At 43.3% G+C, this 21,417-nt stretch overlaps 1 protein-coding gene across 1 annotated transcript; it reads left to right on the forward strand.

Moving 5' to 3' along the window:
- Positions 1 to 430: 430 nt before the first annotated feature.
- LOC121571809 (chloride channel CLIC-like protein 1) lies at positions 431 to 9,154 on the forward strand. Its single transcript, XM_041883502.2, has 9 exons — positions 431 to 1,004; positions 1,211 to 1,318; positions 1,420 to 1,530; positions 1,705 to 1,929; positions 4,299 to 4,439; positions 5,030 to 5,129; positions 5,453 to 5,550; positions 7,577 to 7,723; positions 7,953 to 9,154. Exons 1-9 carry the CDS (start codon positions 834 to 836, stop codon positions 8,553 to 8,555), a joined length of 1,704 nt encoding a protein of 567 aa, XP_041739436.1. The 5' UTR covers positions 431 to 833; the 3' UTR covers positions 8,556 to 9,154.
- Positions 9,155 to 21,417: the final 12,263 nt, after the last annotated feature.

Raw genomic sequence — 21,417 nt, forward strand, 5'->3', positions numbered from 1 at the left:
GCGTTTCACCAGCAGGACCCTGACATTATAAAGGTTAAGAAGGTGGACTTTGTGGCCTTTATAGCTATGGTGATTCATGGCACTGCCAAGGTGGAGAGAAGGTCCAGGAAGATATATATCATTGTGGATGCGGCGGAGCGGTTCCTGGGACTGAAAGATTTCTCTGCAGAGGAGTTACATGGAATATTGGCACAAGCCGTACCACCCTCTCAGGCCCTAGAGCCTGAGAAGGGAGATATGGAGATTTTTAATGTACTATTTTGATTTGGGTGGATTAAGTTAGTTTCCCTATCACATATGGATTTTCTTTTTTACCTTGTTTTGGTTTTCAACTCGTCCAGCTGGTGGCAGCAATACACCTTTTTGGGTTGTAGTCCGCCATAAAACCCACAGGAGAAGAAGACTAGTCTGCCGGAAATGTACACGAAGAAACTCACTCCAAGCTATCTTCAAAAGTTGTGAGCCCTGCGTTAGCTAACAGCAAATACTTTGTCAGCCGCTAGCCTGAACAAGACTATTCTACGTTTAGTACAGTATCTATTTGGTCTATTATTTATGGTAAATTCTATGTTAGCCTGTTACCTAGTTGTTATTTAACTCTCCAATTGTTGATTTGATAGCAGCTAGCTACAGGAGCTAGTTATAGTTTCAGTGTAGCTAGCCTAACGTTACTGTTGTTCAGTCACACAGGCTCAGCTAGAAGAAAATATGCAGCTATGTTGTCATTGACGTTTATTGCTCTGTTGGGTTTATTGAGGGTGTCTGTGTCTGGCTTATAAGCCCAGAGTTCTCTGTAGTTTGTTAGCCAGAGTAGCCTCAATAGCCATTTTAACATGAAGAAGTCAACAAGTGCTATCATGATGCATACCATCACTGTTGCTGTATGCAGCCTAGTGCTGGTTGCTCAAGGGCAGATGGACGACGACGAATGGCTTGATCCGCATGATATGCTGAACTACGATCCAAGCTCAAAGACCATGAGAAAGCCTGCTCAACCGGTTGAGGTACATTACGAAGCAGCTGTGCAATGCATGTTTCCGTGCCATGAGTTGAAATCATTCTATTGCTTTGTTGTTTGTGTTTTTCCTTTGCCATGTTTCATATTATAGTAACTATATGAAACAAAATGCTGAAGTGTGAAAATACAGCAAACTGTCTTGTCTCGTGATATTAATGGAATCGGATAACTAAATGAAATTCATCTTCACAGCTGAGTAATTACCCTAATGTACCCACCAAAAGAAGGGAATACAGCCAGGACTCAGATCAAGTGGAAGTAAAGGAGTGCAACAACAAAGTGGAAGGGTTACAAAGAGAGGTTCGTTTTGGAAACATTATTTTGGACAACCTCTCTTAAATGCTTATTTATGAAACAGTGGCAAAGAGTCACTTTTCTGTGTTATTATTATTTTTTTTTAGATTGAAGGGTACAAGAAGAAGATTACACATATTGCACAGCAGCCGTCATGCAACCCAGTGTTCAAGCGATTCCTCACCAAGCTTCTGAAGGAGATTGAAAAAGTTGGCCTGGTATGTTTTGGCATTCTCTCAACTCTTATGAACGCCGACAATCGATGTATCTTATTCTCTTTATGTAAAACAATTTTAAATGTATGTTACCACCTTGGAATGTAGTATGCTGTCTGTATGCCAAGTGCATATACTTTATGTACTATTCTATTCCATTCCTTGTCTAACCACCAGCCCACCGATCTCAAGAACGATATCCACTACGACGCCAAAGTGAGACTTTCTCGGCAAGCAGTGGCGGAGATCCGGAAGCTTCTGGAGGGAATGGACACCTGGAGAACGGGGGCTCTGGACGATGCCCTCAGCCAGATCCTGGTGGATCTCAAACCACATGACTTCGAGGCCTGGAGATGGCACTTTGAGGACACCTTTGGTGTGGAGATCGACATGGTCATGAAGGTGAGAATGCGTAGCATTGCTGAAAACTACATGGATTTACCACCGCACACACCATGTTTTATAATGTGGTTTGCCTAAAGCAGGGATGGGCAACTCCAGTCCTCAGGGCACGAGTGGTATCACACTTATTCCCCATGCCTAGCAAACACAGCTGATTTTAAACTAATTGCATTCTAAACTGAAGATCATGGTTAGTTGATTATTGGAGTCAGGTGTGATAGCTTGGGCTGGGGCAAAAGTGACACCAATCAGGCCCCAGAGGACTGGAGTTGCCCATCCTTGATCAAAAGGAATTGATGATTAGACTGTTTGTAAAGTAGTCTACACGGGCAGTGAGGATGAAATCATTTGTTTAACTTTTCTTTTAACGTGAGGAAACATCTTTTGACCTTCATACAAGAAAACAGTAGGCTAGGACTAGCCTATAAAAAAGCAACAGGATATAAAAACAAAACTTAAAATACTGCGCTGGCTGGCCTGTCTGATCTTTGCTTGATCTACTCAATTGACTCAGGTACGTAATGACTGACTGAGAAGCACATAAAGCTAAATGGCACATTTGTGTCATCATTAGTAGAAATAAACCACTCCGATTCAGAGCACAGTCATTTTAAACTCAATTCAAGACAAACAAGAGACAGAACTGACACCACTCGTTGGCATTCCAGCAGCAGGAATATTTATCATTGAAATTACACTGCCTTCAGAATGTATTCACACCCCTTTACTTTTTCAAAATGTTGTTGTGTTACAGCCTGAATTTAAAATGAATTCAATTGAGATTATTTCTCAGTGTCCTACAGACAATACCCCAAGATGTTATGTTTTTAGACATTTTTACAAATGCATCAATAAGTATTCAAACCCTTTGTTGAGGCAAGCCTAAATAAGTTCAGGAGTAAAAATGTGGTTAATAAGTTGGACTCACTCTGTGTGCAATAGTGTTTAACATGATTTTTGAATGACTACCTCACCTCTGTACCCCACACATACAATTATCTGTAAGGTCCCTCAGTCAAGCAGTGAATTTCAAACACAGATTCAACCACACACACCAGGGAGGTTTTCCAATCAGGGCATAACATTTACACCCGCCAAATGCGGGTAGATTTAAGTATTGGCGGGTAAGACGTCTATTTCACCATACACGTTGGCTGTGTATTTCTGCTGTTTTGTTTCATAGCTGCTAATCGCACAAAGAAATACGAATCCTATATCCCACCTCACGCAGCAATACTGCCTGGCAGGAGAGCTGTGCGCTCTGAGTGAAGTGCTGATAGATTCAGCATGTTGAAGTTATTAATTACACTTTGGATGGTGTATCAATACACCCAGTCAGTACAAAGATACAGGCGTCCTTCCTAACTCAGTTGCCGGTGAGGAAGGAAACCACTCAGGGATTTCACCATGTGCCAATGGTGACTTTAAAACAGTTAGAGTTTAAGGGCTGTGATAGGAGAAAACTGAGGATGGATCAACAACATTGTAGTTACGCCACAATACTAACCTAATTGACAGAGTGAAAAGGAAGCCTGCACAGAATAACAATATTCCAAAACATGCATCCTATTTGCAACAAGTAAAACTGCAAAAAATGTGGCAAAGCAATTCACTTTTTGTCCTGAATACTAAGTGTTTTGTTTGGGGCAAATCCAAGACAACACATTACTGAGTACCACTCTCCATATTGTCAAGCATAGTGGTGGCTGCATCATGTTATGGGTATGCTTGTCATCGTTAAGGACTAGGGAGTTTTTCGGTATAAAAAAAGAAACAAAGCTAAGCACATGCAAAATCCTAGAGGAAAAGCTGGTTCAGTCTGCTTTCCACAGACACTGGGAGATGAATTCACCTTTCAGCAGGACAATGACCTAAAACACAAGGCCAAATCTACACTGGAGTTTCTTACCAAGAGAGTGAATGTTCCCAAGTGGCTGAGTTACAGTTTTGACTTAAATCTGTTTGAAAATCTATGGCAAAACTTGAAAATGGTTGTCTAGCAATGATTAACAACCAATTTGACAGAGCTTGAAGAATTTGGAAAATAATAATGGGCAAATATAGTACAATCCAGGTGTGCAAAGCTCTTTAGAGACTTATCCAGAAAGCTGTAATCGCTGCCAAAGGTGATTAACATGTATTGACTCAGGGTTGTGAATACTTATGTAAACTAGATATTTCTGTATTTCATTTTCAATAAATGTGCAAAGATTTCTAAACATGTTTTCACTTTGTCATTGTGTAGATGGTTGAGATTTTATTTGAATACATTTTGAATTCAGGCTGTAACACAGCACATGTGGAATAAGTCAAGGGGTGTGAATACTTTCTGAAGGTACTGTATGTAAAGGACCTTCTCTCTCTTCCAGGTGTCTGTGTGTGTCTTAATCATAGTGGTCATCATCTGCAGCGAGATGTGGTCTATAGTCTCCTGGTTTGTCCAGTTCAAGCGAATCTTTGCCATCTGCTTTCTCATCAGTCTGGTCTGGAATTGGTTCTATCTCTACAAGGTAAATTACCAATATACACACTTCCATGCATTTCATAACATTTCCACATGCTAATTACCCCTTACTGTCTATGGTGCTTTATGTTTAGTAGTAAATTAATATAATTATCTGAAAGAATAGGTACAAAGCTCCTTTACTGCCAGTGGCCATTCTGGCAGCCTTCAGTGTAGGGTTTTCCTGATTCAGGATTGGTTCATGTTCTCCGAGGGTAAAAATGTAGGCTAAACACTACAACAATATTGCAGGTCTCTGCAAATAACGTTTTTGGGTGGGTTTATAAGCAGGTCAGGAAATAGCACAAAGTTATTTCAGGTATTTCTAATATGCCGTCTCTATTCTTCAAAACTCAAAGCCAACTAAATTTAAGGAACACCACCAAGGAATATCTTGAGAAAAACAAAATGTGTTACGAGGAGAGCTAGACTGTGACAGATTATATTTGATTGGGAGATCGATGAGAGGGATAAAAGCAGTCGTAGTCCTGGGGTTCTAACTGGTCCCGGGGATGGCAGCACTACCGCTAGACCAGCCTCCAGCACACCAATGACAGTTAATCCACCATATATTATTGGATTTTCTCGACCTGTCAGATTGCCTTTGCCGAGCACCAAAACAAAATGGTGAAGATGGAGGGCGTCGACGCAAAATGCACTGGAAGGAAGAAAATCGACTGGTGGGATAACTTGAAGGGTGAGATGTAAAAATAATACTTGAGCATGGCATCACATATCTTTCCACGGGGGATCAGATTTTCCTCATCTCAGAAATATAAGTGAAAGTACATTTTATTGAATGCGTCATACTTTAATAATCATTGGTGCATGAAGACACAAAGTACACATTACTTCTCACTCGTTTCTGGCAAATAATGTAATGCCGTTTAAGAAAAGAACTTAAGACACATGGGCTTATACATTTTGACCATTTTGTTGCATTAAGTTTACTGTGGAAATGCACATCGGTTTGTTGTCGTGAAGCTTACTGTGGTGTACTCCTCCCTGCCTGTACCACAGATTGGTACAGAGGTGCCATGACTCTCCAAGACGATCCCTGTAAGATGTACTACGAAGTCCTCATGGTCAACCCCATCCTTCTCGTACCACCAACTAAGGTAACCTATTTTTGGCGACCAGGGAAAGTCAATTTCCATTTAGTCAATTCAGGAAGTAAACTGACATTCCACTTCCAGTTTTCAGTCTACTTCCGGAAATGACTGCATTGAAATACACTGCTCAAAAAAATAAAGGGAACACTAAAATAACACATCCTAGATCTGAATGAATGAAATAATCTTATTAAATACTTTTTTATTTACATAGTTGAATGTGCTGACAACAAAATCACACAAAAATTATCAATGGAAATCAAATTTATCAACCCATGGAGGTCTGGATTTGGAGTCACCCTCAAAATTAAAGTGGAAAACCACACTACAGGCTGATCCAACTTTGATGTAATGTCCTTAAAACAAGTCAAAATGAGGCTCAGTAGTGTGTGTGTGGCCTCCACGTGCCTGTGTGACCTCCCTACAACGCCTGGGCATGCTCCTGATGAGGTGGCGGATGGTCTCCTGAGGGATCTCCTCCCAGACCTGGACTAAAGCATCCGCCAACTCCTGGACAGTCTGTGGTGCAACGTGGCGTTGGTAGATGGAGCGAGACATGATGTCCCAGATGTGCTCAATTGGATTCAGGTCTGGGGAACGGGCGGGCCAGTCCATAGCATCAATGCCTTCCTCTTGTAGGAACTGCTGACACACTCCAGCCACATGATGTCTAGCATTGTCTTGCATTAGGAGGAACCCAGGGCCAACCGCACCAGCATATGGTCTCACAAGGGGTCTGAGGATCTCATCTCGGTACCTAATGGCAGTCAGGCTACCTCTGGCGAGCACATGGAGGGTTGTGCGGCCCCCCAAAGAAATGCCATCCCACACCATGACTGACCCACCGCCAAACCGGTCATGCTGGAGGATGTTGCAGGCAGCAGAACGTTCTCCACGGCGTCTCCAGACTCTCACGTCTGTCACGTGCTCAGTGTGAACCTGCTTTCATCTGTGAAGAGCACAGGGCGCCAGTGGCGAATTTGCCAATCTTGGTGTTCTCTGGCAAATGCCAAACGTCCTGCACGGTGTTGGGCTGTAAGCACAACCCCCACCTGTGGAAATCGGGCCCTCATACCACCCTCATGGAGTCTGTTTCTGACCGTTTGAGCAGATACATGTACATTTGTGGCCTGCTGGAGGTCATTTTGCAGGGCTCTGGCAGTGCTCCTCCTGCTCCTCCTTGCACAAAGGTGGAGGTAGCAGTCCTGCTGCTGGGTTGTTGCCCTCCTACGGCCTCCTCCACGTCTCCTGATGTACTGGCCTGTCTCCTGGTAGCGCCTCCATGCTCTGGACACTACGCTGACAGACACAGCAAACCTTCTTGCCACAGCTCGCATTGATGTGCCATCCTGGATGAGCTGCACTACCTGAGCCACTTGTGTGGGTTGTAGACTCCGTCTCATACTACCACTAGAGTGAAAGCACCGCCAGCATTCAAAAGTGACCAAAACATCAGCCAGGAAGCATAGGAACTTAGAAGTGGTCTTTGGTCACCACCTGCAAAACCAGTCCTTTTATTGGGGGTGTCTTGCTAATTGCCTATAATTTCCACCTGTTGTCTATTCCATTTGCACAACAGCATGTGAAATGTATTGTCAATCAGTGTTGCTTCCTAAGTGGACAGTTTGATTTCACAGAAGTGTGATTGACTTGGAGTTACATTGTGTTGTTTAAGTGTTCCCTTTATTTTTTTGAGCAGTGTAGAATTGACCCCAACCCTGTTGACGGCTAACCTATTCCACAGGCCAGGACTGAAAGCTAGTCACCCATACCTTACTCTTGCCATGCAATTAACAACTATTTGAGTATCCCCAAATGCAAAAAGTGCAATGTTTTTCACTTCTATTCAAACTTAAACTTTTGTCTATTTAACAATTGAATTTCAATGTAATTCAGTGACTCCATGTGGGTTTTATTAAAAACTTCAACTAGAAAGGGAATTGACCCCAACCCGACTAAACTCTAACATTTAGCCTATTTCCTGGACCTGTAGGATGCAGTGTGATAATGTATTATCTCTTTGTCTCTGAAGGCTATCACTATGACCATCACCACCTTCTTCACGGAGCCTCTGAAGCACATTGGTCAGGGGATCAGCGAGTTCCTACGAGCCCTCCTCAAGGACCTACCAATCACCTTGCAGATCCCTGTGCTCCTCACCATCGTGTTCTCCATCCTGGTAAGGACAAACACACAATCAAAGAAGCACTGTCACAAGGTCTGGGGTCAATTCCATTTAAATTCAGTCAATTCAGGAAGCGAATTGGTGTTAAATTCTTGAACGACAATTTCGATTTACTTCCTGTGCTGAAATGGAATTGACCCCAACCCTGACTGTCACACAGCAGTCATACTGTTTCCATAGCCAATTTCCTGCCTGTCCCTGAAGCAGTAAATCAATTCCTCAGGTCTTCATGTACGGCAGCGCCCAGGCTGCCATCCAGCATGGCATCACCAGACCGCTGTGTGTCGGTGGGCCCAGGGACCCCTCTCCCCCAGCCTTGGACCAGCCCATGCCCAAGGCCCGTCTGAGAGGGACAGACCACGACCCACTGGCAGGGGGGGACGCCCCTCAACGCTCCCCTCCCCCGCTCAGACGCCGACTAGGACCAGCAGCCAACCAGGGGGTTCAGGACCAGGTCAGGAGTCCCCCCCACAGGGCGCGAAAGGAGCCGACCGTGGAGACTCTGAGGAACGCCGACCGGCGGTACAGCGAGGACAAGATCGTCTCTGAGGGGTGGGAGGATTTCACTGACGCAGAGGATACCGACTCTCTACCGTTAGAGGGTAATACCGACATCCAGGAAGAGATACAACAAGAACCAGTGGTAGTTGGATCCACAACTGAAGGCAATAACTCGCAAAAAGCTAAACCCTCTCCAGTGAAAGCCAAACCAAATGAGGTGTACGTGGCGTCTGAATCTAAGGGGGTAGCTGACAGCCAGGCTGAGAGGCAGCCCTCACCAACTACACAGGGAATAATCGGAGTGGTTTGTGTTGACCTCCACTGAGTTATAGATGCAAAGGTGTTCCCTTATGAACCTGGGGGCACTGGGGGCTTATCAAAAGCAGCCTGTCATTGTAGGTTTTGAGCAGCTACACTGGAAGCGTATACTGTAGATCGCGCCAGCAGAGTGCAAGCCACTCCAGCAAGTGGTCTTGGGTGCGAACTACACAACACATTCTTGAAACTCGAACCAGAGAGTAATTTTACGCTTCAGACCCACCCTGCCAGTGTAGCAGGTTTAATTGACAACAATGGGAGCGGGTCACTCGCTGCTCATGCCCGGCCTAAATAACACATCCAGTGTAGCAGGTCTGTTATGCCAATACATAGTCTTCATTCTAAGCGGTAGGCTAATGGAAAGTAACCTATATTTATGCATACATTTTTCATACTGGCCCCCCATGGGAATCGAACCCACAACCCTGGCGTTGCAAGCGCCATGCTCTACCAACTGAGCTACAGGAGGCCTTGTATGTTTAAATGCCAACCACAGCATCTTACATGCGTTAATGGGATGATTCAGATTCTACATCAATTGGTAAATAGTACCTTCTCTTAAATCAGCTGATCCAGTGTTTTTATAAATTTTTTATCCCAATTTTCCTTTTGCCGTCTCTTTCACGTTTATTTTATTTTTTACCACCACTGTGCTTTATTGTGCTTTTGTTTGCCTGCCTGGTCAATGTGCATGTACTGTTAACGCATGAATAACACCCACGTTTATGAATGACGAAAGTATGTTGTGCAATAATCCTGTCACTGTTTTGTGGCAACTCGCCTTCTGAAATGATGTGAATTATGTTCTGTATGTTTAGGGCTCGACATTAACCTTTATTCGGGACAAGAAGAATATAGCTGAGTTCACACATCACAATATCAAACAGTTACGCTGATCAGAATAGGATCAGTGTCGTCTGGATGCTATGTATTGCTGTTCTCCCAATATCTGTTTAGGATTGTATTGCATTGACAGGCAGAGCGGTCTTTCAATCATCCCTGGTTGCGAGATTTAGATCTGTGTGTAGCCACGTGTGCACTTTTGTTGATATTCCTTGCTAATTAGTGAGTTATTTGCATAGTTATAGAACATTTCTGGTCAGCAAACAGGCTTCGTACGGTCATGAAAATCCTGGAAAAGTCATGGTTTGCGCATTGGCTGCATGTGTGCGAGTGGGCCGGGAGAGAGGGAGACATTGCAGCAGGTAGGCCTCCAAAATAATGACAAGACTAACTAGATAGCCAATTAAACACACATCGTGTAGCCTGGCTAGTTATTTCTGTAGTTAACTACAGTGCATTCAGAAAGTATTCAGATCCCTTTACTTTTTCCACATTTTGTTACGTTACAGCCTTATTCTAAAATGGATTAAATTAATTGTTTCCCTCATCAATCTACCCACAATACCCCATAGTGACAAAGCTGAAATACCTTATGTAAATAAGTATTCAGACCTTTTGCTATGAGACTCGAAATTGAGCTCCATGATTTGATTGGACATGATTTGGAAAGGCACACCTGTCTATATAAGGTCCCACAGTTCACAGTGCATGTCAGAGCAAAAAAAGGAATTGTCCGTAGAGCTCCGAGACAGGATTGTGTCGGCACAGATCTGGGGAAGGGTACCAACATATTTCTGCAACATTGAAGGTCCCCAAGAACACCGTGGCCTTCATCATTCTTAAATGGAAGAAGTTTGAAACCACCAATACTCTTCCTAGAGCTGGCCGCCCGGCCAAACTGAGCAATCGGGGGAGAAGGGCCTTGGTCAGGCAGGTGACGAAGAACCCAATGGTCACTCTGACAGCTCTCCAGAGTTCCTCTGTGGAGATGGAAGAACCTTCCAGAAGGACAACCATCTCTGCAGCACTCCACCAATCAGGCATTTATGGTAGTGGCCAGACGGAAGCCACTTCTCAGTAAAAGGCACATGACAGCCCACTTGGAGTTTGCCAAAAGGCACCTAAAGGACTCTCAGACTATGAGAAACAAGATTCTCTGGTCTGATGAAAACCCATGTTTGTCCCCTGTTGTTGCGTGCCTTTCTTTGTTTGATGAAATCCATACTTTTTTTATAAAACGTTAATCAAATACAACTACCGACTGTTTCCTTGTTGAGATTCAATTGGCACATGTGCATTTGCGCTGGGTTGTGATCCTAGAGCAACAGCAATAAGTAAACATTCAGTGATTGTATTTGATTAACTTTAGTCTGCGCTCAACTCTGTGGAGGAGTTGAGGTACTTGGCAAATCACAGTACAGTATCAACTGGCTGAATCCTACATTGGATTCGATGTCTGCATGTAGTCCGCCAGCAGCGGTTCCAGTGACTCACATTTGAACTTTAATCTGCTATTGTAACTTCTTTCATTCTGCTCAGATAAGTGATAGGATAATAAACAGTTATTATCCTCTCGCTGGACAAATCAATTATCTTTCCGGGAGCGAGTCAGTTGGGCCTCTTGGGTGAGTTTTTTTTTTTTTTTAAACAAAAAGTTGTCGAATATTCCTGCAGAATGTTGTTTTTGTACTTTTAATATAAAGTGTTTCAACTATGGTTATAAACGTTTCCATTTCTAGTAAGAGTTAAGACTTTCAGAAGCTCTCAAAATCAATAAGCCTAACATGAAACGTTGGTAGAAAATGTAATTCAACTTAAGTGCAGTGAACTTATGTCTTAGTTATAAAATTACACTGTACAACTACAAAACAATATGCTGAAATGACCACTGCCACCAACTGTTAATATTAGCATTTTCTAACCAAAAACCAATGTAATTCAATGCCCCCCAGTTAGCATACTCAAAATGTCATGCCCAGATAATCTCAAAATAACTTCAAACCAAGTTGTTGAGTTTTGAGTATGAATTTTAAAAGAATCCTGAATACACCTGACCTGTGACTTTTTAAAACATTTTTATTCCACCCTGGTCATGTGTCTAAGCAATGTGAAAATATGTAGAATTGAGCTTTAAAACATTTTTTCTAAATCATGGGGGTGTAGACAATTCACAATAGGAAATCTCACTCAAAGCTATATTCAAAAGTTGGCCGTTTTGAGACTTGAACCTGTGGGGTCTGAAAATGCCATGTTTCTCGTTGCCACCGACTCGAGGATCCGTGTGTGAGAAGGCTGGTCACTTCCCGATCTTGCTTTACCTCTTTTGGAGCGTTGACAAGAGAAACGAGAAGTCAAATTACTGTGCAAATTACGTTCAAAAGCAATAGGAATCGATACTATACTGAACAAAAATAAACGCAGCATGCAACAATTTCTAACGGCTCTTAACAAAACTCCCCCTACAGAAGACGCCTTCAACCTGCTATAGTCAGTGTATGTTTTTTATTTAAATGATTATTTCTCACTGATGAAAGTGAAGAAGCCATATCGCAAGCAATGATTATTGACGTTTCTAAAAGTTAAAACGAAGCGTCCGGACTAGTTCATGAGGCAGTCGTGGGTAATGTTCCCTCGACTGCCTTCTTTAGGCACTTAGCAAATTTCAGGTCTGCTGAGCACAAATTCTGTGCAACTTCCAGCATGCGTTCACTGATAGTAATGGCGCCGGAGGGGATGGCTGCCGTTTTACAGGCTCCTAACCAACCTATTTTGTTTGTTTTTTTGCGTTGTTTGTAACTTATTTTGTTCATAATGTTGCTGCTACTCTCTCATGACCGAAAAGAGCTTCTGGACATCAGAACAGCAATTACTCACCTCGAACTGGACGAAAATCAATTCTTTAACAAGCCCGTCGAAGGATATACTGCTTTCTCGAGAACAGGCCCAAATCCCCGTCATTTGTGTGAAAAGAGGGGCGGAGGTCGGGCTGCCTTCTGAGAATTCGTAGGCGAGTGAGTAAACCTCCACTACCATCCGTTCTATTGGCCAACGTGCAATCATTGGAAAACAAAATGGATGATCTTCGATTAAGACTATCCTACCAACGGGACATTAAATATGTTATGTTTCACCGAGTCGTGGCTGAACGACGACACGGATAATATAGAGCTGGCTGGGTTTTCTGTGCATCGGCAGTACAGAGAAGCTATGTCTGGTAAGACGAGGGGTGGGTGTGTGTCTATTTGTCAATAACAGCTGGTGCGCGATGTCTAATACTAAAGAAGTCTCGAGGTATTGCTCGTCTGAGGTAGAGTACCTCATGAAAAGCTGTAGATCACACCATCTATATTATTCGTAGCCGTCTATTTACCACCACAAACCGATGCTGGCACTAAGACCGCACTCAACGAGCTGTATAAGGCCATAAGCAAACAAGAAAATGCACATCTAGAAGCGGCGCTCCTAGTGGCCGGGGACTTTAATGCAGGGAAACGTACATCCGTTTTACCTCATTTCTATCAGCATGTCACATGTGCAACCAGAGGGGGAAAAAAACTCTAGACCACCTTTACTCCACACACAGAGACGCACACAAAGCTCTCCCTCGCCCTACATTTGGCAAATCTGACCATAATTCTATCCTCCTGATTCCTGCTTACAAGCAAAAACTAAAGCAGGAAGTACCAGTGACTCGCTCAATACGGAAGTGGTCAGATGACGCGGATGCTACACTACAGGACTGTTTTGCTATCACAGACTGGAACGTACGGTGACCGTACGTACATATCCCAACCAGAAGCCATGGATTACAGGCAACATCCGCATCGAGCTAAAGGCTAGAGCTGCCGCTTTCAAGGAGCGGGACACTAATAAGAAATCCCGCTACGCCCTCAGATGAACCATCAAACAGGCAAAGCATCAATACAGGATGAAGATTTAATCCTACTACACCGGCTCTGACGCTCGTCGGATGTGGCAGGGCTTAAACTATTATGGACTACAATGGGAAACCTAGCTGCGAGCTGCCCAGTGACGCAAGCCTACCAGACGAGCTAAATGCCTTTTATGCTCACTTTGAGGCAAGCAACACTGAAGCATGCATGAGAGCACCAGCTGTTCCAGACGACTGTGTGATCACGCTCTCGGTAGCCGATGTCAGCAAGACCTTGGAGCCGATTTGTGAATTACAGGAAAAGGCGGGCCGAACAGGCCATCATTAACATTGACGGGTCGAGAGTTTCAAGTTCCTTGGTGTCCATATCACCAACAAACTATCATGGTCAAAACACACCAAGAGAGTTGTGAAGAGGGCACGACAACACCTTTTCCCCCTCAGGAGACTGAAAATGTTTGGCATGGGTCCCCAGATCCTTAAAAAGTTATACAGCTGCACCATCAAGAGCATCCTGACCGGTTGCATCACCGCCTGGTATGGCAACTGCTCGGCATCTGACCGTAAGGCGCTACAGAGGGTAGTGCGTACAGCCCAGTACATCACTGGGGCCAAGCTTCCTGCCATCCAGGACCTATATACGAAGCGGTGTCAGAGGAAGGCCCAAAGAAATTGTCAGACTCACATTGACTCGGTACCGGTACCCCCTGTATATAGCCTCGTTATTGTTATTTTGTGTTACTTTTTACCTTAGTTTATTTATTTAATATTTTCTTATCGCTTTGAATGGCATTGTTGGTTAAGGGCTTATAAGTAAGCATTTCACGGTAAGGTCTACACCTGTTGTATTCGGCGCATGTGACAAAATTATTTGATTTGAACACTGAGGCTGTACAGGCTTTAAGTTAATGTTAAGTGGCCATGGGGCAGCAGGTAGCTTAGTGGTTAAGAGCGTTGTGCCAGTAACCGAAAGGTCGCTGGTTCTAATCCCCAAGCCGACTAGGTGAAAAATCTGTCTGTGCCCTTGAGCAAGGCACTTAACCCTGATTGCTCCTGTAAGTCGCTCTGGATAAGAGCGTCTGCTAAATGACTAAAATGTCAATGTAAAATGTATGTAGGCCACTGAAGCTATTTGATCATAATGTAGGCCTACCAGAGTAGCCTACCATCAAGAAAGATTGAGAAAATGCATCCCATAACATTTGAACATGGAAATAGATGTTCTATCGTTCAGCCTACAGTAGCAGCCAATGTGTGGTGTTCAATGTAGGCCTACATTCCATGAGACTTTTGCAAAAAACATGCAGGGCTTGACATTAACCTGTTTATCCACTTGTCCTTCAGACAAGGAGGTGACTGAAAATGTTGTTTGATGCAAGACACCACTTTACAAAATAAAATGCATTATTATTACCATACCATTATTAGAGAATCAGACAAATTATGCTGCCCTCTCCCTATTGGCTACTTAGCTTATTCAAGCCTGTCTCAAAATACAACACTGCCCCTTTATGACAAATAAAAGCTCTTTATCGCTTTTCAAAGATGCCTAGAAATATACACCTTTTGTGCTCTTGTAGGAAGCAATCACTCCCCTATTGCTACCTACAAATGATCTATAACTGGGATAATAACTCCCTAACTAGCAAAGGATATGAACAAAATGTGCACAAGTGGCTACATGCAGCTCTCCCTTTGATCTCAAAACAAGCACATCTACTCAACCGCTCATGCTGTAAACACAGTCCTGTTTAAAGTAAATGGCACAGATCCACATATGGCAATGGTCTATTTGCAGCTCTGATTGTTTAAGCCTCACCGGTCTGTGTAGAGTATGGGCTGAGTAGTGCCTGTCAATGCAATAGAATCCTACTCCGATGTGTTCTGCCTACAACAAAATCTCTTGCACAGTTCGTTTTGTTTTGGTATGTTGCGTTGCATTGAAAGTGGCTAATATTGCGTTGATAGTGGTAACAGGGAAAACTGTAGAACAGTGGTCACCAACTTTTTTCTGAGTCAAGATCACAGAGTCAAAATGCAAGTCGAGATCTACCGCTCAGATTTTTGTCAAACTGGTCTTTTAAAAACGTAAGCCTATGCAGCATTAACCAATTAAAAACAGTACTGTAGCAATGAGGTTTGTGCAGTAAGCTATAGGCCTAATACATTATCACCGCATATTGGCTTTGCTTGAATTGCCCTGCCAATGCATTGTTGTTCGGGCCATTTAAAAATATATATATTTCAAAATTTTAGGTAGGCTATATGATCACACCGGTAATAGTTCCGTTGTTGTATTACTTGTGAGGCACAGCTGAATGAAAAATACCCAAACCGCTAATAATAACGCAAGCCTGTAGATACACTTTACTCCTCATTCATTACTGCTGCACTGCTTGTAGTGCTGAGTGGAAATGGGAAGAACGCGCATTTTATGGCGTATAAAAGTGTTGACAGTTCTGAGTAAGAACTTAAACAAGAACTCAAATCATAAAAAACAGTAGCTCTTTGCTGTATTCGTTGACAGTCTCTAGTCATGGTTTTGAAATATATATTTCGCTGTTGCTCTGTTTTATGCCTGCTACGCTACTGCAGACACGGTAATCTGAGCCATCCGATTGGCCAGCGGTAGTCATATAGTGCACTTGATTTGCTCTCTTTGCCCGCCAGGAAGGCACAGTTTGTACTTCAGACACATTAAATGGTTCAAAATGGCAACAGTTCGCCTACAGGGCAGCTGAATCAGGTGCAACTACCGCCAACAGCCCGAGACGAAAAAAAAAAAAGGAGCAGAAGGCTTTACATTGGATTTTTTACAGAAATGTTTGGCGATCGACTAGGAATACCTTTGAGATCGGTGACCACTGCTCTAGAAAATTGAGTGAAGTTCAATCTCATGCTTCTACCTGTGGGCTGATATTTATGCGCGGCAGTTCCGGCCAACTGCAAGCGCGCAGTTTAGAGGGAACATTGGTCGTGGGTGAAGCTAATGGCTGAGAACTGTAGGGACAAGGCAGCATGCCGGCTAGAGTTTGAGAGCTAGATGAAAGGTTAGCACAACCCCATAAATAACCCCCTTGACAGGCGCCATAATTCGTAAATCCATACACAAAACATTCCATTCAGAAAGCTATGAGGCGCAAATCACGCTTATTCTGTTCCACGGACACAAAAAAAAATCGGAATAAAACCAGCTCTTGTGACTCTCACCGACGCCTCCATTGTACCCCTCGTGACTTTGAACGGATCCCTCACTCCGACTATAAAATAATCTAGGGATTCCTTAGTTTCCATCACAATTTTATTTTTGTTTCCTTTCTTTTTCACGAATGTAGCCAACTCGTTCTCACTCTCTGTACTCTCATCTTCACCCGACCATCATCAGTTTTGGACAGAACAGCCGTATCCGCCATCTTATAGCATTTCCTTCTCTCAGCAGATGATATCATGGCGGTCCGCAAACAAACGTTTAAAGTGCATGCCGCCACCTACTGTGCTGGAATGTACGATCAGTCATTATCTGTCCAATTCTGTACTAAAATTGAAAACCAAATAAATCCCTAAATTCTACCACACCCTCCCCCCTCCTAAACCCCCCCCTCCCCAACCCCATTCAACTTTATCTATATCATGCTGAAACCATTTCAAGAGTCACATCTGTTACCTCCAATATCTCTTTTGCAGTCTCCACAATAACCTTCAACCTGGCATTTCTGCTTTCCACAACCCGAGAGTCGTATTGATAACCTTACCAATAAAAGCTATGAAGTCAACTTTATTCATTATCAAAGTGTCCTTTGACACCGCACATTAATGAGCACAAGATTTCTGAACAGGACCATCAGAAGCACCAGCCCCGACAGTAGGTCCACTTACTACAGGTACATCAGTCCGCACTGTAGTTCTACCAATCTGTTTTACGGCCTCTGCATATGATGCATCATGACTGATCCTGTATCTCTGAGCCTCTCTAGAGTCTCTCTGTACCTGGCATCCACCAAATGCTGCACTGTGTTCTCCCCCACAATTACAGCGCTTAACCTTCACATTGCTTCCACATTCACCGTAATCATGTGCCCCTCCACACTTGGCACGTCTTTTCTTTCCTTTACACTGAGCAGCTACATGTCCCATTCTTTGGCATTTAAAACACTGCAGTGCATATGGGACAAATTCTCTAACATTGAAACTAAGGAATCCTATTTGTACTTTTCACCGCAAGACTTTCTCAAACCACAGCATCACTGATAAGCTTTCACTACTTTGACCCTCTTTCCTACTGATCAACCTTTTTGCCTCAATCACTCAGCCTCCCATCACATTGTCTTATTATAATAATAATAATTTTTTTACCCCCTTTTTCTCCCCATTTTCGAGTTTGTCTCATCGCTGCAACTCCCAAACAGGCCTGGGAGGCGAAGGGCAAGTCATGGGTCCTCCGAAACATGACCCGCCAAACCACGCTTCTTAACACCCGCCCACTTAACCCGGAAGCCAGCTGCTCCAATGTGTCGGAGGAAACACCGTTCACCTGACGACCGAGGTCAGCCTGCAGGCGCCCGGCCTTCCACAAGGAGTCGCTAGAGCGCGATGAGCCAAGTAAAGCCCCCTTGGCCAAACCCTCCCCTAACCCGGACGACGCTGGGTCAATTGTGCGCCGCCCTATGGGACTCCCGATCACGGCCGGTTGTGATACAGCCCGGGATCAAACCCGGGTCTGTAGTGACACCTCTAGCACTGTGATTCCGGGCCTTAGACCGCTGCGCCACTTGGGAGGCCCTCTTCACATTTTCTTTAATATCATCTGTGGACATACTGTAGATATTGGGACTCAGCACCGTCTTCTTCTTCCTCTTTGGTATTATGGTGGTCTGCAAACAAATGTTATAGGTGCATGTCGCAACCTAATGTTTTGGCTGTGTATCAGCCTACGATTCTGTAGCATGAATTTATTACACTTTGAAAAAATTACACCCATTAAAACCTCATCATTATTCCACTACTTTGGCCCTATCTGATCCTACCAGGCCATCAGCCTGGGAGGACGGGACACTATTGTTCAAAACACCTTTTAACTCTTCTGCAGTAAAATCTTGTACACCCAAGTACTTCTCTGCAGCTGCCACCACAACATCTATCCTCTGTGATTTACGTTAGATTCCTGCGGGACAGTGGACAACCATGGCCGTGAACGCCAAAAAATTGACCTTACTGAAGCGCATGCTATTTCTATCACTCTCTATTGACCTCAGCCTTCTCACAGGGATACTCTTAGGATCCCTCAACCTGGACCCATCTTCCTCTACTACTTTCTTCACTGCCTCAGCATGTCACCTTCTGCACTACTCTGATCCTGGCAACCTCAACCCGAGTCTGTATGGGAGTTGCAGTGATGGGACAAGACTGTAACTACCAAATGGATATCACGAAATTGGGGAGAAAAAGTGGTAAAAAGTACCAAAATAAACACTTAAATGATGATTGCTCTCATTGAAACAAATGAAAGATGGGACATCATTACTGCCATTAGAAGTAGCTGAGCTGCAGCGCAATTACTGGCGCTGTTGGGTTGAAATTATACCGGTTTTGACTAGAAGGGATAGGCTACAGTTTGTCAGAATTGACCAGAATTGACTTTTTGTAGCAGGTAAGGAGAACTTATGCAGCATGTTTGGAGAATGAACATCGCAGGTTTGGAGAATTAAGTTAAGGTTAGGAAAAGGGTTAAGGATTGCTAAAATGCACAACAATCTACAGTACATTTGACATCAATTTGACATAAACTGTATCGCATCAAGACATGACCAATTATACCCCCTGGACTCCATTTGAGATCACATAATGACAGACCTCCCTGGTCTAACTAGCTTACTAGCCCAACTCTTGATGGATCCTGCGAAATGATCACATTGACTCCAGTAGAAAAATGCCCCAGGAGCAGTGGCTATAAAATTAGATATTTTAAAGCGACCGGGAACAGCGCGCGCGCTCAGAGTTGCGCGGCGGATATAACAGTAAGCAAGCAACACTGTCTTTGTAATGGACCTGCTAGAATAGGCTACGTAACCCGTCACCCGTGGGGCGCAGATACGTGAGTGGACAGAATAAATTAGTGGGGCATTGTTAAACACGAATGAGATTCTATGGGACATGATGAGGCAGGCTAGAGAGACTACCCCCGTCCCGAGTGCATGAAGTGAGACACTTTCAGACGGTGTCCGTGAAGCAGTATGAGCAGAGAGAGGTCCCTTTTACACGCATCTTCTCACGGACTACAGGCATTTATCGATCCGCTCAGATTACTGGTAATGATGTGCATATTATTACACATTGTTTATTATAAGCCTATGTGCTATTTCATTTATTATATTTTTCAGTTCCTTCGGATTAAGATCGTCGGATATGATGTGATGTTGTCTCCAAAACGATCAGTGTAGGCTATCATTATGTTAACCCATTAGCCTATTATTTATAATAGTAGCCTAAAACTGTTGTGTAGGGCATACGCATAATGAATGCCACCTAACAATGTAACTATTGTGTTTTGTCTTCTCTTTTTAGTGATAGTTATGGCTTAAAGACACCATGGAGGCTAGCCTATGTGAACGTGACAGTGATCGGTAATGCATAGAGAAGTCTAAAGTGTGAGTGATGGCCTCACTTTGTGGGACAGTAAATCTTCCACTTAATCTGGTGCTGTCAGACATGTGTGGACCCACCCTAAAATAGATTGAAATAGCCCAGTAGAGCAGTTGTGTGTTACCGCAGACCAAATAGACTGTAGCCTTCTCTGGCTTTTCTCTTACTTCAAATGATAAATTGGATTGCAGAGTTCCATTTCATTTAGACAATGGTGTGTGAGTGTGTGAGAGAGAGAGCACCATTGCATATCCAAAAAGGTTATTCTGTTTGCTAAACATCACAAAATAGTCTCACCAATCATTCACCTACTGATAATGAAGGACTGAAGGTGTTCTTGAATGAATGATAGGGACATTCATGTTATGAAGACAGGCTACATATCTTGGCACCACGTGGTTATATTAAACCCCCCCAAATTCTGAAGATTGAAAATACTGTTACCAAGGAATTACCTTCATTAACCCTTTACACTTGTGGGAATTGGCCTATATGTTAGGGCTACATTGAAATGGTTCTTACAGAAGAAATATGGAAAGTATGCATAACCATGGTAGCAATTAAAAGGGAACAGTTAGGAGATTATGGGAAAGTTATTAGACTAAAGCTGAGGACGCAACATTTCACCTGACTCAAGTCTGAATACAAACCTTACACTGTTGATTTTGTGCATTTTACATTTATTGTACTTTTTGCCGCATTTGTTGATAAAAAAATCTGAAAATTCTCTGGATACGAATATTCTTGGAAAATTTGGGGTAGGTGCGACATTAGACAAAGGAATTACAAGGGTTTGAGTGAAAGGACTGACTGGTGTCTCCAAGTGGCCACACACCTCTCCAAAGTGTGCACAGTTCCTAAGAAATGTCCATGCACTTTTATGACTCAAAGAAGAGTCTTCCATTATAAGGTGCTTTTTTGAGCTCTCCAAGCTTTGCCATTGAGGAACTAGAGCTTGTAGTTGTTTTGTTTGGAACACAGCCCTGCATCCCTGCTATCACACAATTAGTGTTGTTTACGCAATCCAAAAACAGTCCATTATAAAACAGAATCTGGGTCAGGTGAGCATCATTTGAAAGCTTGTTCTATTGTCAACATGACTAGCTAAATGATAAAATAGGATCTTAGTGTTAGGCTTTCACAAGGCAATTCAGAGAAGCGGAACGTAATTTTGATGCGCATAGAATGGAGTCATGCGTGCATTCAAGTGCGTCGTCCACGGCAAATTTTCTTCACAATAAAACAAACAGGCTCATTTTCTTCAGGACAACCCAGGGTATAACACCATGTCATCTTGTAACTATACATCAAATATAGTGATCATAAACGTTGACAATGTATATTACATGAGTTTTATGAAATGGATGGAAATGTGAAGTGCACATTTGGACTCCCAGGTGTTTGGCTTGCTTGTACTTGGCTTGCTCCCTTGGTAAATGTTTTATTTGGGAATCTATACAAATGCATGTACTAATGACTTATTCTATTACAGACA

The sequence above is a fragment of the Coregonus clupeaformis genome, chromosome 8 (genome assembly GCF_020615455.1).
Source record: "Coregonus clupeaformis isolate EN_2021a chromosome 8, ASM2061545v1, whole genome shotgun sequence".
NCBI classification, from domain to species: Eukaryota; Metazoa; Chordata; class Actinopteri; order Salmoniformes; family Salmonidae; genus Coregonus; species Coregonus clupeaformis.